The 15,943-nt window shown below is 39.8% G+C and overlaps 3 protein-coding genes across 3 annotated transcripts; all 3 read left to right on the plus strand.

The window, feature by feature from the left end:
- Positions 1 to 2,345: 2,345 nt before the first annotated feature.
- On the plus strand, positions 2,346 to 4,859 carry LOC306702594 (protocadherin gamma-A4-like; the record flags this gene model as incomplete). The annotated part of the gene is made up of 2 exons (XM_079168234.1): positions 2,346 to 4,730; positions 4,812 to 4,859. The coding sequence occupies 2 exons, from the start codon at positions 2,346 to 2,348 to the stop codon at positions 4,857 to 4,859; spliced, it is 2,433 nt and encodes an 810-aa protein (XP_079024360.1).
- A 1,433-nt stretch (positions 4,860 to 6,292) lies between these two features.
- On the plus strand, positions 6,293 to 9,536 carry LOC306702595 (protocadherin gamma-A11-like; the record flags this gene model as incomplete). The annotated part of the gene is made up of 2 exons (XM_079168235.1): positions 6,293 to 8,693; positions 9,523 to 9,536. 2 exons carry the CDS (start codon positions 6,293 to 6,295, stop codon positions 9,534 to 9,536), a joined length of 2,415 nt encoding a protein of 804 aa, XP_079024361.1.
- Positions 9,537 to 12,130: 2,594 nt separating this feature from the next.
- LOC306702597 (protocadherin gamma-A4-like) lies at positions 12,131 to 14,664 on the plus strand (the record flags this gene model as incomplete). The annotated part of the gene is made up of 2 exons (XM_079168237.1): positions 12,131 to 14,536; positions 14,653 to 14,664. The coding sequence occupies 2 exons, from the start codon at positions 12,131 to 12,133 to the stop codon at positions 14,662 to 14,664; spliced, it is 2,418 nt and encodes an 805-aa protein (XP_079024363.1).
- Between the last annotated feature and the right edge of the window lie 1,279 nt (positions 14,665 to 15,943).

Genomic DNA, 15,943 nt, shown 5'->3' on the forward strand with positions numbered 1-15,943 from the left:
TTCTGCTCTTTGTTCTTCTAAATATTGGATTCCATCATTTCCTGCCTGTGACACGTTGTTTTTTTCCTCTTTATGTAAACATGTATGTTTATGGATTTTGTTCTGCCGTCTAGTTTCACAAAGAAACACATTTTAACACACTAATTACAAAGTGTCTATCTGTAATTCAATGTTTAATGGTTTCTTAAAGCTGCTTTTCGTTGTCTTGAATGTTAATTTGTTACACAGATAAACAAAAATATAGACGTCCAATTTGTTTTTTATTCAACCACTTTTCACCTGGGGGAATTTTGACCCTTATAGAAGGTTTTACACCTAAATGCAACTTTTTATAATGTAGTACCAGAAGTACTTCACAAAATGAAGCAATAAGGCGGCTTCTCATTGTTCAGTGTACAGCATTTTTTTACTTTCTAATATTCCAGCATGTAATGCTTAACCTTAACTGTCATTGAATGATCAAAACACTGCAGTTACCTGATTCAACCTGAGTGTGTGATGAACATTATATAGGTTTAAGAAGGAGTTGTGTTTTCTTTTGTGAAACTGTCTTACTCACATGGATGTACATTGGCCTTGGTAGACACAGTTTAACATGCAGCATCCTGGTGGTGACACCTGTTCTTCCAAATCTTGAGGTATCTGTCCGTGGTGCTGAAACACTCTTCTTGCGAAACCACACCTAGATTTGTTTTTGTTTACCTTGAGCTACACTGTTAAATCGCAATGGGATGAGTGGATGATAATAATATAATGCTCAGATTTTTCATTATTAATATAGATGTTAATTAAGATGATAATAATAATAATAATACAAATCACAAAAGCTTTCCCTTAGTAATACACATGCTTTTATTTATGAACTCAACAATCTTAACAAGCTTGTAACCTTAAGAGCAACTAGAAGCAAAAAGATTTTGGTTTGTTTGTTTATTTGTAACTGTAATTTGGTCAAACGTTTACTCCATGTTGTTATAGTTTGGATTGTTTAATTTCCCTGACTGCCTCAGCTCATTGTCTGAGAGCCCCGAACCACATTTCTATATCAGTGTTATATTACAGTCTAGTGCATGTTTCAGTGTCATGCTCGAAGGTATTTCGCATTCTTTGTCTTAATTTTAGCAGTATGTGGTCATGTATTGCCAACACAAATGGCATAAAGCACTTTGACAAAATGAAAGCAACACAGACACATTATTTATATTGTAATGGCCTTGTGTGCTACAATGAAATGTCATTGAGCTACGTTGTATTGCAAACATCCCCAACACTGAGGTACTTACAATGAATGAATGGTGTCTGTGTTTAGGGTAAATTATTTACCAAACAGACACACTTGTTGTGTTAAGATTGTATTATTGTGACATTAATACAACTTTAATCCTTTAGTCAGTGGCCATTCACTGTATGTTTTCCATGAACCGTAGCTCAGAGTAAATAAGTAAATTTATTAAAATACAGTACTTCAGTAAAATGTTGATGTAATTGTACTTTATTTGAGTATTTTCACTTTCTGCTACTTTACGCTTTTCCACTAAATTTCATTTGGGAAAAAAGTGATTTACTTCGCTACATTTGTCTGACAGCTACAGTTAGTCAAGTTACTTGCAGATTAAGATTCTAATGACCCTTTTTAGGTGACCAACTATAGGTTGGGACCCTCTGGATTTATTGTGTATAAATGAAATTTAACTTCACATCCACCAGCTTCAACAGTGAAATTCTGCTTGAATATTGATGCATCATATCAACACTCTAATCATTTCACATATTCTGATATATTGGTCACAGACCTTTTTCTGCTGAAAGACTGCTTTTACTTTTGATACTTTAAATATATTTGACTGATAATAGTTTTGTACTCTTGCTAAGATGAAATTTCAAATGCAGGACTTTAACTTTGTAATGGAGTATATTTAGTTTTTGATATTTTAAGTTTGCTTTCCAAGCAAAAGATCAGAGTATTTCTTCCACCACTGTCCATGGTGCTGCACTTTACCTCTCTGTTTTGCTGTCGCAGAAATTATTGACATTGAACAGTTTTAGTGACATTTAAGATGTCTTCATAAGATATCGAGGACATATTGAAATGGTCATATTCAATCATAACACTGTGAAGATAACAAGCGACTCATGGTGTCGCTGTTGGCTTACAGAACATGAACACACACCACTCCACCCACTCGTACTGAATGGATGTCAGTTGTATTTTTCCAAGAGAATGTGTTATATCGTGGACATATTTTGGTGAACACTGGTGCCGAGTTTTGGATTATTGACTCTTCTTTGGATATATTTACTACTTTTTCCCAGCTTAGACGCTAAATACGCCTTATTGTGTCAAGATGGGAGACAAAGGATTTCCAGCGCTTCGTCCGATCCTCTGCATCGCTTCCTTTATTGTAACGCTGCACCTCGTTAATGGAGACCTGAGTTATTCTATTCCAGAAGAGATGAAACGCGAGTCTGTTATTGGAAATATAGCAAAAGATCTCGGTCTCGATCTGAAGACCTTATCTTCCCGAAAGGCCCGTGTTGATTTTGAAGGGACTCGTAAGCGGTACTGTGATATTAATCTGAGTACCGGAGATTTGATCACATCGGAGAGAATTGACCGAGAAAGTCTTTGTGGAAAGAAACCCTCGTGCGTTGTGAAAATAGATCTGGTGTTAGAAAATCCTCTGGAGCTTCATCGACTAAGTCTTCACATTCAAGATGTAAACGACAACTCGCCTAAATTCAGAGAAAATTTAATTGAAATCGAAATAAGAGAGTCAGCTGAAAAGGGAAACCGCTTCTCTATCGAGGAGGCCCATGACGCAGATATAGGTCAAAATGCTGTTCAAAGGTACAACCTGCAAAAGAACGATAACTTCATTCTCACTGTTGACAGCAACACTGTTGAACTCGTTCTGGAGAACAAACTTGATCGAGAGAAGCAGAAAGTCATTAATTTGCTTCTCACAGCTTTAGATGGAGGCTCTCCTCAGAGATCAGGTACTGTAGTCATACACGTCACTGTACTGGATGCTAATGATAACGCCCCAGTGTTTAGCCAGGCCGTTTATAAAGCCAGTCTGCCTGAAAACTCTCCTCCAGATACCATAGTGATTCATGTTAGTGCTACTGACTCAGATGAAGGAGTTAATGGAGATGTGACGTATCACTTGGGTCACGTTTCTGATGACGATGTCAATTTATTTTCTATTGATCCTAAAACTGGAGAAATTAAAGTAACTGGTGTGATTGACTTTGAAGAAAGGAGTAATGTTGAAATGAGATTGCAAGCTAAAGATGGTTTAGGATTAACCTCTTACGCCAAAGTTATAATAGATGTTACTGATATAAATGATAATGCTCCAGTGATATATCTGCAATCACTAACTAACCCCATACCTGAGAACGTGTCTCCTGGTACAGAGGTGGGCATCATCAACGTGCAGGATAGAGACTCTGAGACGAACAGACAGGTCCGCTGCTCCATTCAGCAAAACGTCCCTTTTAAGTTGGTTCCTTCTATTAAAAACTATTATTCTCTGGTGACCACAGGACAACTGGACCGTGAACTAGAGTCTGATTACAACATTACAATCACCGCCACTGACGAGGGCTCTCCACCTCTGTCCTCCTCTAAAACTGTTCAGTTATCTGTAGCAGACATCAACGACAACCCACCTGTGTTTGAGGAACAGTCCTACAGCGCTTATGTGACTGAAAATAACAAACCTGGCTCCACTTTATGTTCCGTTACTGCTCGAGACCCCGACTGGAGACAAAATGGTACAGTGATTTATTCTCTGTTACCCGGTGAGGTGAACGGTGCCCCGGTGTCCTCCTATCTATCTGTTAACGGAGACACGGGGGTGATCCACGCTGTGAGGTCGTTTGATTATGAACAGTTCAGGAGTTTTAAAGTCCACGTGACGGCCAGAGACAACGGTTCTCCTCCGCTCAGCAGCAACGTGACCGTCAGTGTTTTCGTATCGGATGTGAATGACAACTCTCCTCAGATACTGTACCCCGCCCCGGAGGGCAACTCCTTCATGACCGAGCTGGTCCCCAAAGCTGCACACGGAGGCTCTCTGGTGTCCAAAGTGATAGCGGTGGACGCGGACTCCGGACAGAACGCCTGGCTGTCCTATCATATAGTCAAATCCACTGATCCGGGACTTTTCACTATTGGTCTCCACAGCGGAGAGATCAGGACCCAGCGGGACATTTCTGAATCTGACAGCATGAAACAGAACCTCATTGTGTCGGTTAAAGATAACGGACAGCCCTCTCTCTCTGCCACCTGTTCCATGTATTTACTTATTTCTGATAATTTGGCTGAGGTGCCAGAACTGAAGGATATTTCTTATGACGAGAAGAACTCCAAACTGACCTCTTATCTGATCATCGCGCTGGTGTCTGTGTCCACCTTTTTCCTGACCTTCATCATTATCATCCTCGGTGTGAGGTTTTGTCGCAGGAGAAAGCCCAGACTGTTGTTTGATGGAGCAGTTGCCATCCCCAGCGCTTATCTCCCTCCTAATTACGCAGACGTTGACGGAACAGGAACTTTACGCAGTACTTACAATTATGACGCCTACCTGACAACAGGTTCTAGAACCAGTGACTTTAAGTTCGTGTCATCTTACAATGACAACACACTGCCTGCTGACCAGACTCTGAGGAAAAGTCCATCAGACTTCGCTGACCCGTTTGATGATTTAGAGCCGTGTGAGGAGGTAGGAACCTTCCAAAGTACTTTACTAATCACAATGCATTGTTGGCTTGTTTGTTGAGTTCTGTTAATGCCTCTCTGGCAGCAACATGTGTTCATGCTTTTGAAGGTTATTGCGGGTTTGCTGAAGTGAACTTTTAGCATAAAGAATGGTAGTCGTTCGTGTTTTTTTACCGTCAATCTTTTTATATTTTGTCAGAAAATCAGAAGATGTTTTTACGTGTCGTCATTCAAAGCCATGGGACTCCTCATTTGGAGTCTATTTTACGTTTTCTGCCACTTCTTGTCATTTCGTGAAAGATAAATTTAGACAATTATTATTTAACCAAATAGTTTTAATATATAATTGAGTCTGTTTTATAAATTTGCAATTCATGAATTACATGTCAAGTGAGACTAATTCTCTATTTAGAATATAAAAATAATTTTCGATCAAGCAGTTATTCCAACACGATCTTTGCCAAAAGAAAACCCAGGCCTCTTGGAACAACTATGAGAACGTTTTCATCAGTAAGATGTATTTGATTCAAGCTGTCATATAACTGTTTCTCACCAATTATTTTGCGTAATCTGAGTATTTACGTTTACATACAGTATTTGGCTGTTAAGCATGTTTCCAATCTCTTATCGTCAATTGTGAGCAAGGGATGTTAATTATAGATCTTATTCCGGAGTCAGAGGAGGGCAACGTGGCTAACCGTTGAAGTGTACCGTAAACTCACGTTAGAACAGTCTAGAACTCTGACCAAAAGACCAAAAACAGCGTTTAATAACTTTGTGCCATCAACACTGCCAAATCTCAAGGGAACTGTTCGTGGTGCTGAAACGCTTCTCAGGCGCTCACTTACAGCCCCAACTGGAGAGGTCCTCTTCTCCTCAGCCATGCTCTCTGGATTTCAATACAAAATAATCATAGTGATAATAACTACATCTGTAATGAGGATATTTGGTGTTTGTGATTCTCCAGCTCATACTATTATTATGAAGCGATCAACAACAGCTCATACAATATTATGTTGCTGATTTGTAATGACAGTTTAGCTCGCCTTCTCTTTAGGATGCTAAAACTCTAATTTATATATTTTTCATTTAACCACTTTTAGAAATCTAAAGCAAAGGTAACAGACTATTTAAAACCACGATTCATTGAGCTGAGTTGTTCTGAGACAGCACTGACTTTTCTAAACCTGGGCCAAATAGCAGGAATAGATAGCGTCTTTTTAGAAATGTATAGATTTGCCGCACATGCGCATTTCACTTTAACATAAGTGATAGTGAGCTTAATCCAGTTTTAGAGGGATGTTTTGAGCAATATTGTATTACACAGTGTGAAGACCAAATGTGACTCATGGTGTCGCTGTTGGCTGACGGACAAAAGTCTTCAACCACTCCACCCACTACTGCTATATCAGCTGCATATTCTCCAGACAAACGGTTACATTTCCGAACGTATTTCACCGTGTTCATTGCTCTGACCTGTTGGATTATTTGGTGCTTTTGACTATTTTATTTTTTTACACTGGAAAATATAAATTGTACAAGTTTATGGGGCTTTTACGTGTCAAGATGGGAGACAAAGGATTTCCAGCGCTTCGTCCGATCCTCTGCATCGCTTCCTTTATTGTAACGCTGCACCTCGTTAGTGGAGACCTGAGTTATTCTATTCCAGAAGAGATGAAACGTGAGTCTGTTATTGGAAATATAGCCAAAGATCTCGGTCTCGATCTGAGGACCTTATCATCCCGAAAGGCCCGTGTTGATTTTGAGGGGACTCGTAAGCGGTACTGTGATATTAATCTGAGTACCGGAGATTTAATCACATCGGAGAGAATTGACCGAGAAAGTCTTTGTGGAAAGAAACCCTCGTGCGTTGTGAAAGTAGATCTGGTGTTAGAAAATCCTCTGGAGCTTCATCGACTAAGTCTTCATATTCAAGATGTAAACGACAACTCACCGCAATTTAACGATGATTTGATTGAAATGGAAATAAGAGAGTCAGCTGAAAAGGGGAACCGTTTCTCTATCGAGGAGGCCCATGACGCAGATATAGGTCAAAATGCTGTTCAAAGGTACAACCTGCAAAAGAACGATAACTTTATTCTTGCTGTTGACAGCAACAAGGTTGAACTCTTACTGGAGAACAAGCTTGATCGAGAGAAACAGAAAGACATCAATTTGCTTCTCACAGCTTTAGATGGAGGCTCTCCTCAGAGATCAGGTACTGTAGTCATACACGTCACTGTACTGGATGCTAATGATAACGCCCCAGTGTTTAGCCAGGCCGTTTATAAAGCCAGTCTGCCTGAAAACTCTCCTCCAGATACCATAGTGATTAATGTTAGTGCTACTGACGCAGATGAAGGAGTTAATGGAGATGTGACGTATGATTTCGGTCACGTTTCTGACGATGATGTAAATGTATTTTCTATTGATCCTAAAACTGGAGAAGTTAAAGTAACTGGTGTGATTGACTTTGAAGAAAGGAGTTCTTTTGAAATGAGAGTGAAAGCAAAAGATGGTTTAGGACTAACCTCTTACGCGAAAATTATAATAGACGTTACTGATATAAATGATAACGCTCCAGTGATATATCTGAAATCACTGACTAACCCCATACCTGAGAACGTGTCACCTGGTACAGAGGTGGGCATCATCAACGTGCAGGATAGAGACTCTGAGACTAACAGACAGGTCCGCTGCTCCATTCAGCAAAACGTCCCTTTTAAGTTGGTTCCTTCTATTAAAAACTATTATTCTCTGGTGACCACAGGACAACTGGACCGTGAACTAGAGTCTGATTACAACATTACAATCACTGCCACTGACGAGGGCTCTCCACCTCTGTCCTCCTCTAAAACTGTTCAGTTATCTGTAGCAGACATCAACGACAACCCACCTGTGTTTGAGGAACAGTCCTACAGCGCTTATGTGACTGAAAATAACAAACCTGGCTCCACTTTATGTTCCGTTACTGCTCGAGACCCCGACTGGAGACAAAACGGTACAGTGATTTATTCTCTGTTACCCGGTGAGGTGAACGGTGCCCCGGTGTCCTCCTATCTCTCTGTTAACGGAGACACGGGTGTGATCCACGCTGTGAGGTCGTTTGATTATGAACAGTTCAGGAGTTTTAAAGTCCACGTGACGGCCAGAGACAACGGTTCTCCTCCACTCAGCAGCAACGTGACCGTCAGTGTGTTCGTATCGGATGTGAATGACAACTCTCCTCAGATACTGTACCCCGCCCCGGAGGGCAACTCCTTCATGACCGAGCTGGTCCCCAAAGCTGCACACGGAGGCTCTCTGGTGTCCAAAGTGATAGCGGTGGACGCGGACTCCGGACAGAACGCCTGGCTGTCCTATCATATAGTCAAATCCACTGATCCGGGACTTTTCACTATTGGTCTCCACAGCGGAGAGATCAGGACCCAGCGGGACATTTCTGAATCTGACAGCATGAAACAGAACCTCATTGTGTCAGTGAAAGATAACGGACAGCCCTCTCTCTCTGCCACCTGTTCCATGTATTTACTTATTTCTGATAACTTGGCTGAGGTGCCAGAACTGAAGGATATTTCTTATGACGAGAAGAACTCCAAACTGACCTCTTATCTGATCATCGCGCTGGTGTCTGTGTCCACCTTTTTCCTGACTTTCATCATCATCATCCTCGGTGTGAGGTTTTGTCGCAGGAGAAAGCCCAGACTGTTGTTTGATGGAGCAGTTGCCATCCCCAGCGCTTATCTCCCACCTAATTACGCAGACGTTGACGGAACAGGAACTTTACGCAGCACTTACAATTATGACGCGTACCTGACAACAGGTTCTAGAACCAGTGACTTTAAGTTCGTGTCATCTTACAATGACAACACACTGCCTGCTGACCAGACTCTGAGGAAAAGTCCATCAGACTTTGCTGACCCGTTTGATGATTTAGAGCCGTCTGAGGAGGTAGGAACCTTCCAAAGTACTTTACTAATCACAATGCATTGTTGGCTTGTTTGTTGAGTCCTTGTTATTTTGTGGTTTCTGGAGTGAACTTTTTACATAATGAAGGGAAACTTTAGTATTTTGCTGAAGCTAATGTTTTGAATTATAGAGTTTTTTTTCTGATTGCTGTTTACTTTGTCAGTTACAACTGCAAGTGACACTGTTGCCTTTTGTCCTTCAGAACCATGGGACTCCTCACATGGTATTTCTTTGACGTTTTCTGTTTTACACAAGTGTGAATACTTTTCAGGTCCTATCTCAGAAAGATCAAATTGAATATCATTCCTTTTTAGTAGTTAGTCATTTGTGTCGGTTTTATATTTGGCGTTTTTGAATTATGTCAATTCGGACTAATTTGTTAGTTAGAATAACACAATCATTGGCTACTATGAGTTATTCTAACCATCAGAAAACCTGGGACTCATGGAGAAGTGGATTTAAAATAATATATTTTTTTCACCAAAGTGTAGTTATTTATGAAGCTTTCACAGAATCATTCTTTTTTTTAATCTTTCATTTTGCAAAGGCTGTCGTTAATCTTTACTTTTACATTGTTGGTTGTAAAACATTATTTTCAGTATAAATCACAATCACATATCAGCAGTTAATGGAAAAAGTTCCTATGTGTGAGTCAGCTGAGAGAAAGTTGTCTCACGGTTTAGGTGTAAGGATGAGTCTGTTTACTTTTGTGAAACCGTCACAAACTCGCGTTAGTGCAGTAAGAACTAAGAACTCTGTCCAGAAGAACAAAACAGCGTTCAATATATTTGTTTCCTGCCATAACGGGTCTGTCTGTTGTGCTGAAGACTTCCAATGTTGAGCCAAAAACAATGAATCTTTGAACATATTAAGGCTTCTGAAGTACTTGGAGCCTTTCCTGCTATAGTGTCCTTGTCACAATGGATGTATTTTGGCCGATTTGTTAAGCAGTTTAGTTTGTGTGCAGCAATATCATTTTTTTTAAATTGAAAGACGCTTTTGGGATTTTTAATTGAAATTTTGGGTTAGTGATGGATTTTATTAATATTAATATTGTCAGTTTTGCCAGCAAATTTTTAAACATTTCTGTTCTTCGTCCTTCTAAACATTGGTTTCCATCATTTTCTGCCTGTGACACGTTGTTTTTTTCCTCTTTATGTAAACACGTATGTTTATGGATTTTGTCCTGCCGTCTATTTTCACAAAGAAACACATTTTAACACACTAATTACAAACAGTGTCTATCTGTAATTTAATGTTTAATGGTTTCATAAAGCTGCTTTTCGTTGTCTTGAATGTTACTAATTTGTTACTCAGATAAACAAAAATATAGGCGTCCAATTTGTTTTTTATTCAACCACTTTTCAATAGGGGGAATTTTGACCCTTATAGAAGGTTTTACACCTAAATGTAACTTTTTATAATGTAGTACCAGAAGTACTTCACAAAATGAAGCAATAAGGCGGCTTCTCATTGTTCACTGTACAGTATTCTTTTCCTTTCTAATATTCCAGCATGTAATGCTTAACCTTAACTGTCATTGAATTATCAAAACACTGCAGTTACCTGATTCAACCTGAGTGTGTGACTAACATTATATAGGTTTAAGGAGTTAGTGTTTTCTTTTGCGGAACTGTAGTACTTACATGTATGGTTGTACATTGGCCTTGGTAGACACAGTTTAACATGCAGCATCCTGGTGGTGACACCTGTTCTTCCAAATCTTGAGGGATCTGTCCGTGGTGCTGAAAGACTCTTCTTGCAAAACCACACCTGGATTTGTTTTTTTTTTACCTTGAGCTACACTGGTAAATCGCAATGGGATGAGTGGATGATAATAATATAATGCTCAGATTTTTCATTATTAATATAGATGTTAATTAAGATGATAATAATAATAATAATACAAATCACAAAAGCTTTCCCTTAGTAATACACATGCATTTATATGTGAACTAAACAATCCTAACAAGCTTGTAACCTTAAGAGCAACTACAAGCAAAAAGATTTTGGTTTGTTTGTTTATTTGTAACTGTAATTTGGTCAAACGTTTACTCCATGTTGTTATAGTTTGGATTGTTTAATTTCTCTGAATGCCTCAGCTCATTGTCTGAGAGCCCCGAACCACATTTCTATGTCAGTGTTATATTACAGTCTAGTGCATGTTTCAGTGTCATGCTCGAAGGTATTTCGCATTCTTTGTCTTAATTTTAGCAGTATGTGGTCATGTATTGCCAACACAAATGGCATAAAGCACTGTGACAAAATGAAAGCAACACGGACACATTATTTATATTGTAATGGCCTTGTGTGCTACAATGAAATGTCATTGAGCTACGTTGTATTGCACACATCCCCAACACTGAGGTACTTACAATGAATGAATGGTGTCTGTGTTTAGGGTAAATTATTTACCACACAGACACACTTGTTGTGTTAAGATTGTATTATTGTGACATTAATACAACTTTAATCCTTTAGTCAGTGGCCATTCACTGTATTTTTTCCATGAACCGTAGCTCAGAGTAAATAAGTACATTTATTCAAATACAGTACTTCAGTAAAATGTTGATGTAATTGTACTTTATTTGAGTATTTTCACTTTCTGCTACTTTACACTTTTCCACTAAATTTCATTTGGGAAAAAAGTTATTTACTTCGCTACATTTGTCTGACAGCTACAGTTAGTAGTTACTTGCAGATTAAGATTCTAATGACCCTTTTTAGGTGACCAACTATAGGTTGGGACCCTCTGGATTTACTGTGTATAAATGAAATTTAACTTCACATCCACCAGCTTCAACAGTGAAATTCTGCTTGAATATTGATGCATCATATCAACACTCAAATAATTTCACATATTCTGATATATTGGTCACAGACCTTTTTCTGATGAAAGACTGCTTTTACTTTTGATACTTTAAATACATTTGACTGATAATAGTTTTGTACTCTTGCTAAGATGAAATTTCAAATGCAGGACTTTAACTTTGTAATGGAGTATATTTAGTTGTTGATATTTTAAGTTTAATTTTCTAGCAAACGATCAGAGTTTTTCTTCCACCACTGTCCATGGTGCTGAACATTACCTCTCTGTTTTGCTGTAGCAGAAATGATTGACATTGAACAGTTTTAGTGACATTTAAGATGTCTTCATAAGATATCGAGGACATAGTGAAATGGTCATATTCAATCATAACACTGTGAAGATAACAAGCGACTCATGGTGTCGCTGTTGGCTTACAGAACATGAACACACACCACTCCACCCACTCGTACTGAATGGACGTCAGTTGTATTTTTCCAAGAGAATGTGTTATATCGTGGACATATTTTGGTGAACACTGGTGCGGACCTTTGGATTATTGACTCTTCTTTGGATATATTTACTACTTTTTCCCAGCTTAGACGCTAATTACGCCTTATTGTGTCAAGATGGGAGACAAAGGATTTCCAGCGCTGCGTCCGATCCTCTGCATCGCTTCCTTTATTGTAACGCTGCACCTCGTTAATGGAGACCTGAGTTATTCTATTCCAGAAGAGATGAAACGCGAGTCTGTTATTGGAAATATAGCAAAAGATCTCGGTCTCGATCTGAGGACCTTATCTTCCCGAAAGGCCCGTGTTGATTTTGAGGGGACTCGTAAGCGGTACTGTGATATTAATCTGAGCACCGGAGATTTGATCACATCGGAGAGAATTGACCGAGAAAGTCTTTGTGGAAAGAAACCCTCGTGCGTTGTGAAAGTAGATCTGGTGTTAGAAAATCCTCTGGAGCTTCATCGACTAAGTCTTCATATTCAAGATGTAAACGACAACTCACCTAAATTCAAAAAGCAATTGATTGAAATGGAAATTAGAGAGTCCGCTGCGAAAGGAAACCGTTTCTCTATCGAGGAGGCCCATGACGCAGATATAGGTCAAAATGCTGTTCAAAGGTACAACCTGCAAAAGAACGAGAACTTTATTCTCGCTGTTGACAGCGACAAGGTTGAAATTGTGCTGGAGAATACACTTGATCGAGAGAAGCAGAAAGACATTAATTTACTTCTCACAGCTTTAGATGGAGGCTCTCCTCAGAGATCAGGTACTGTAGTCATACACGTCACTGTACTGGATGCTAATGATAACGCCCCAGTGTTTAGCCAGGCCGTTTATAAAGCCAGTCTGCCTGAAAACTCTCCTCCAGATACCATAGTGATTCATGTTAGTGCTACTGACGCAGATGAAGGAGTTAATGGAGATGTGACGTATGACTTAAGCCATGTGTCTGATGATGACGTACATGTATTTTCTATTGATCCTAAAAATGGAGAAGTTAAAGTAACTGGTGTGATTGACTTTGAAGAAAGGAGTTCTTTTGAAATGGGAGTGGAAGCTAAAGATGGTTTAGGATTAACCTCTTACGCCAAAGTTATAATAGATGTTACTGATATAAATGATAACGCTCCAGTGATATATCTGAAATCACTAACTAACCCCATACCTGAGAACGTGTCACCTGGTACAGAGGTGGGCATCATCAACGTGCAGGATAGAGACTCTGAGACTAACAGACAGGTCCGCTGCTCCATTCAGCAAAACGTCCCTTTTAAGTTGGTTCCTTCTATTAAAAACTATTATTCTCTGGTGACCACAGGACAACTGGACCGTGAACTAGAGTCTGATTACAACATTACAATCACCGCCACTGACGAGGGCTCTCCACCTCTGTCCTCCTCTAAAACTGTTCAGTTATCTGTAGCAGACATCAACGACAACCCACCTGTGTTTGAGGAACAGTCCTACAGCGCTTATGTGACTGAAAATAACAAACCTGGCTCCACTTTATGCTCCGTTACTGCTCGAGACCCCGACTGGAGACAAAACGGTACAGTGATTTATTCTCTGTTACCTGGTGAGGTGAACGGTGCCCCGGTCTCCTCCTATCTATCTGTTAACGGAGACACGGGGGTGATCCACGCTGTGAGGTCGTTTGATTATGAACAGTTCAGGAGTTTTAAAGTCCACGTGACGGCCAGAGACAACGGTTCTCCTCCGCTCAGCAGCAACGTGACCGTCAGTGTGTTCGTATCGGATGTGAATGACAACTCTCCTCAGATACTGTACCCCGCCCCGGAGGGCAACTCCTTCATGACCGAGCTGGTCCCCAAAGCTGCACACGGAGGCTCTCTGGTGTCCAAAGTGATAGCGGTGGACGCGGACTCCGGACAGAACGCATGGCTGTCCTATCATATAGTCAAATCCACTGATCCGGGACTTTTCACTATTGGTCTCCACAGCGGAGAGATCAGGACCCAGCGGGACATTTCTGAATCTGACAGCATGAAACAGAACCTCATTGTGTCAGTGAAAGATAACGGACAGCCCTCTCTCTCTGCCACCTGTTCCATGTATTTACTTATTTCTGATAACTTGGCTGAGGTGCCAGAACTGAAGGATATTTCTTATGACGAGAAGAACTCCAAACTGACCTCTTATCTGATCATCGCGCTGGTGTCTGTGTCCACCTTTTTCCTGACCTTCATCATCATCATCCTCGGTGTGAGGTTTTGTCGCAGTAGAAAGCCCAGACTGTTGTTTGATGGAGCGGTTGCCATCCCCAGCGCTTATCTCCCTCCTAATTACGCAGACGTTGACGGAACAGGAACTTTACGCAGCACTTACAATTATGACGCGTACCTGACAACAGGTTCTAGAACCAGTGACTTTAAGTTCGTGTCATCTTACAATGACAACACACTGCCTGCTGACCAGACTCTGAGGAAAAGTCCATCAGACTTTGCTGAAGTATTCGGTGAATCAGATGGATCCCCAGAGGTAAGGATATTTCACACACACGCACGCGCGCACACACACACACACACACACACACACACCTACACACACACACACTTACACACACACACACATATTACCAAAAACCGAATATCCACATCATCGTCTTTGTTTGACAGGTGTTTGCATAATGACAATTATTTACAACTGCGTTCACTTTAACTTTAACTAAGTTTTGCCAATTTTATTTTGTAACCATCAGATCTATACAGTCTTTCTTTTTTTAGTAACATCAACGGCTTCTGTCATTTTCCCTACACATGTTCCCACAAATTTCCTTTGTTCAGCAAAAAGCAACAACAAATTAATTTTAGGACTTTCGATTTACATTTGTAGACCATTCATAGGCTGTACAGATCTACCTCTTGATTCTTTTTTGACAGAAAGCGGAAGAGTCTCTGTAAATCAAAACACATATACTTTGTCAGCAGACTGACTTTGTTTAGCTTCTCATCCTTCCTTCACAACCGCGCTATGAAGTAACACCGTTGTGATACATGGGACATGTATTGTAATTGTTGTTGTTGGTGTTCAATACACGAAGCTATTTTTTGCCATTATGATATGCAACAACCTTACACTTAACTGTTAGACCGGAGTTCAATGTATCAGTAGAGGCAAGGGCGTGTCTCATGCTTTATTTATCATCAACAAAAAAATATTCTAATACGTCTTGCAAATGTATGTTGTAATGTTTCTACGTTTTTTTTTTATTTAAATGCATTTTTAAAGGCTGGTTCGTCTTTAATAATATTGTGATTGAAAAATCCTTCAGTAAAGCCATCTCACTTAAGCTGACAACTATTAAAATGACTTATCTCTATCATATAACTGTTGCTGTTCTGACAAATAGCCATTGTCTCAACTGTAGACGCATGTGATGTGGCCCTGCAGGTTGTGTGCATGTTGTATTACATTAAACTCCTGTTGTTGCAGGCAGATTCACCCTGTTTACTACAGAGCTATAGTCAACATGAAGGGAACGAGAAAGAGGAAATGACTAGTTAACTTTAACTCCATACTGATACTCTAAAATATGATTTAAAAATGAACACTATCAATCCGTCCGTAAAATAATGCGCGAGAGAAGTTTTGCTATAAGCACAAAGGAAAACGTTACGAAATGTAATCAACACAGCGTAAACCACACCCGACTGAATCCATTAGTTTCCGTTGATGAGCAAAACAGCTATCACATACTAAAATACAACAAGCCAGTAACCTTATACCCTCCTCAATGGAAAGGATACTGCTCAGGTCTCCCACCAGCTAACGCTATAGCTTACAACACACATTTACGTGTTTTAAGATCTGACCCCTGTTTATCCAGTATTCTGTTGTACACCATTTGAAGTATACTTTACAAAGTAGAACTTCAAAGACTCCTTGGGCAATAAAGACTTCGTTATT

Source organism: Pholis gunnellus (assembly GCF_910591455.1).
Source record: "Pholis gunnellus genome assembly, chromosome: 10".
In the NCBI taxonomy this organism is placed as follows: domain Eukaryota; kingdom Metazoa; phylum Chordata; class Actinopteri; order Perciformes; family Pholidae; genus Pholis; species Pholis gunnellus.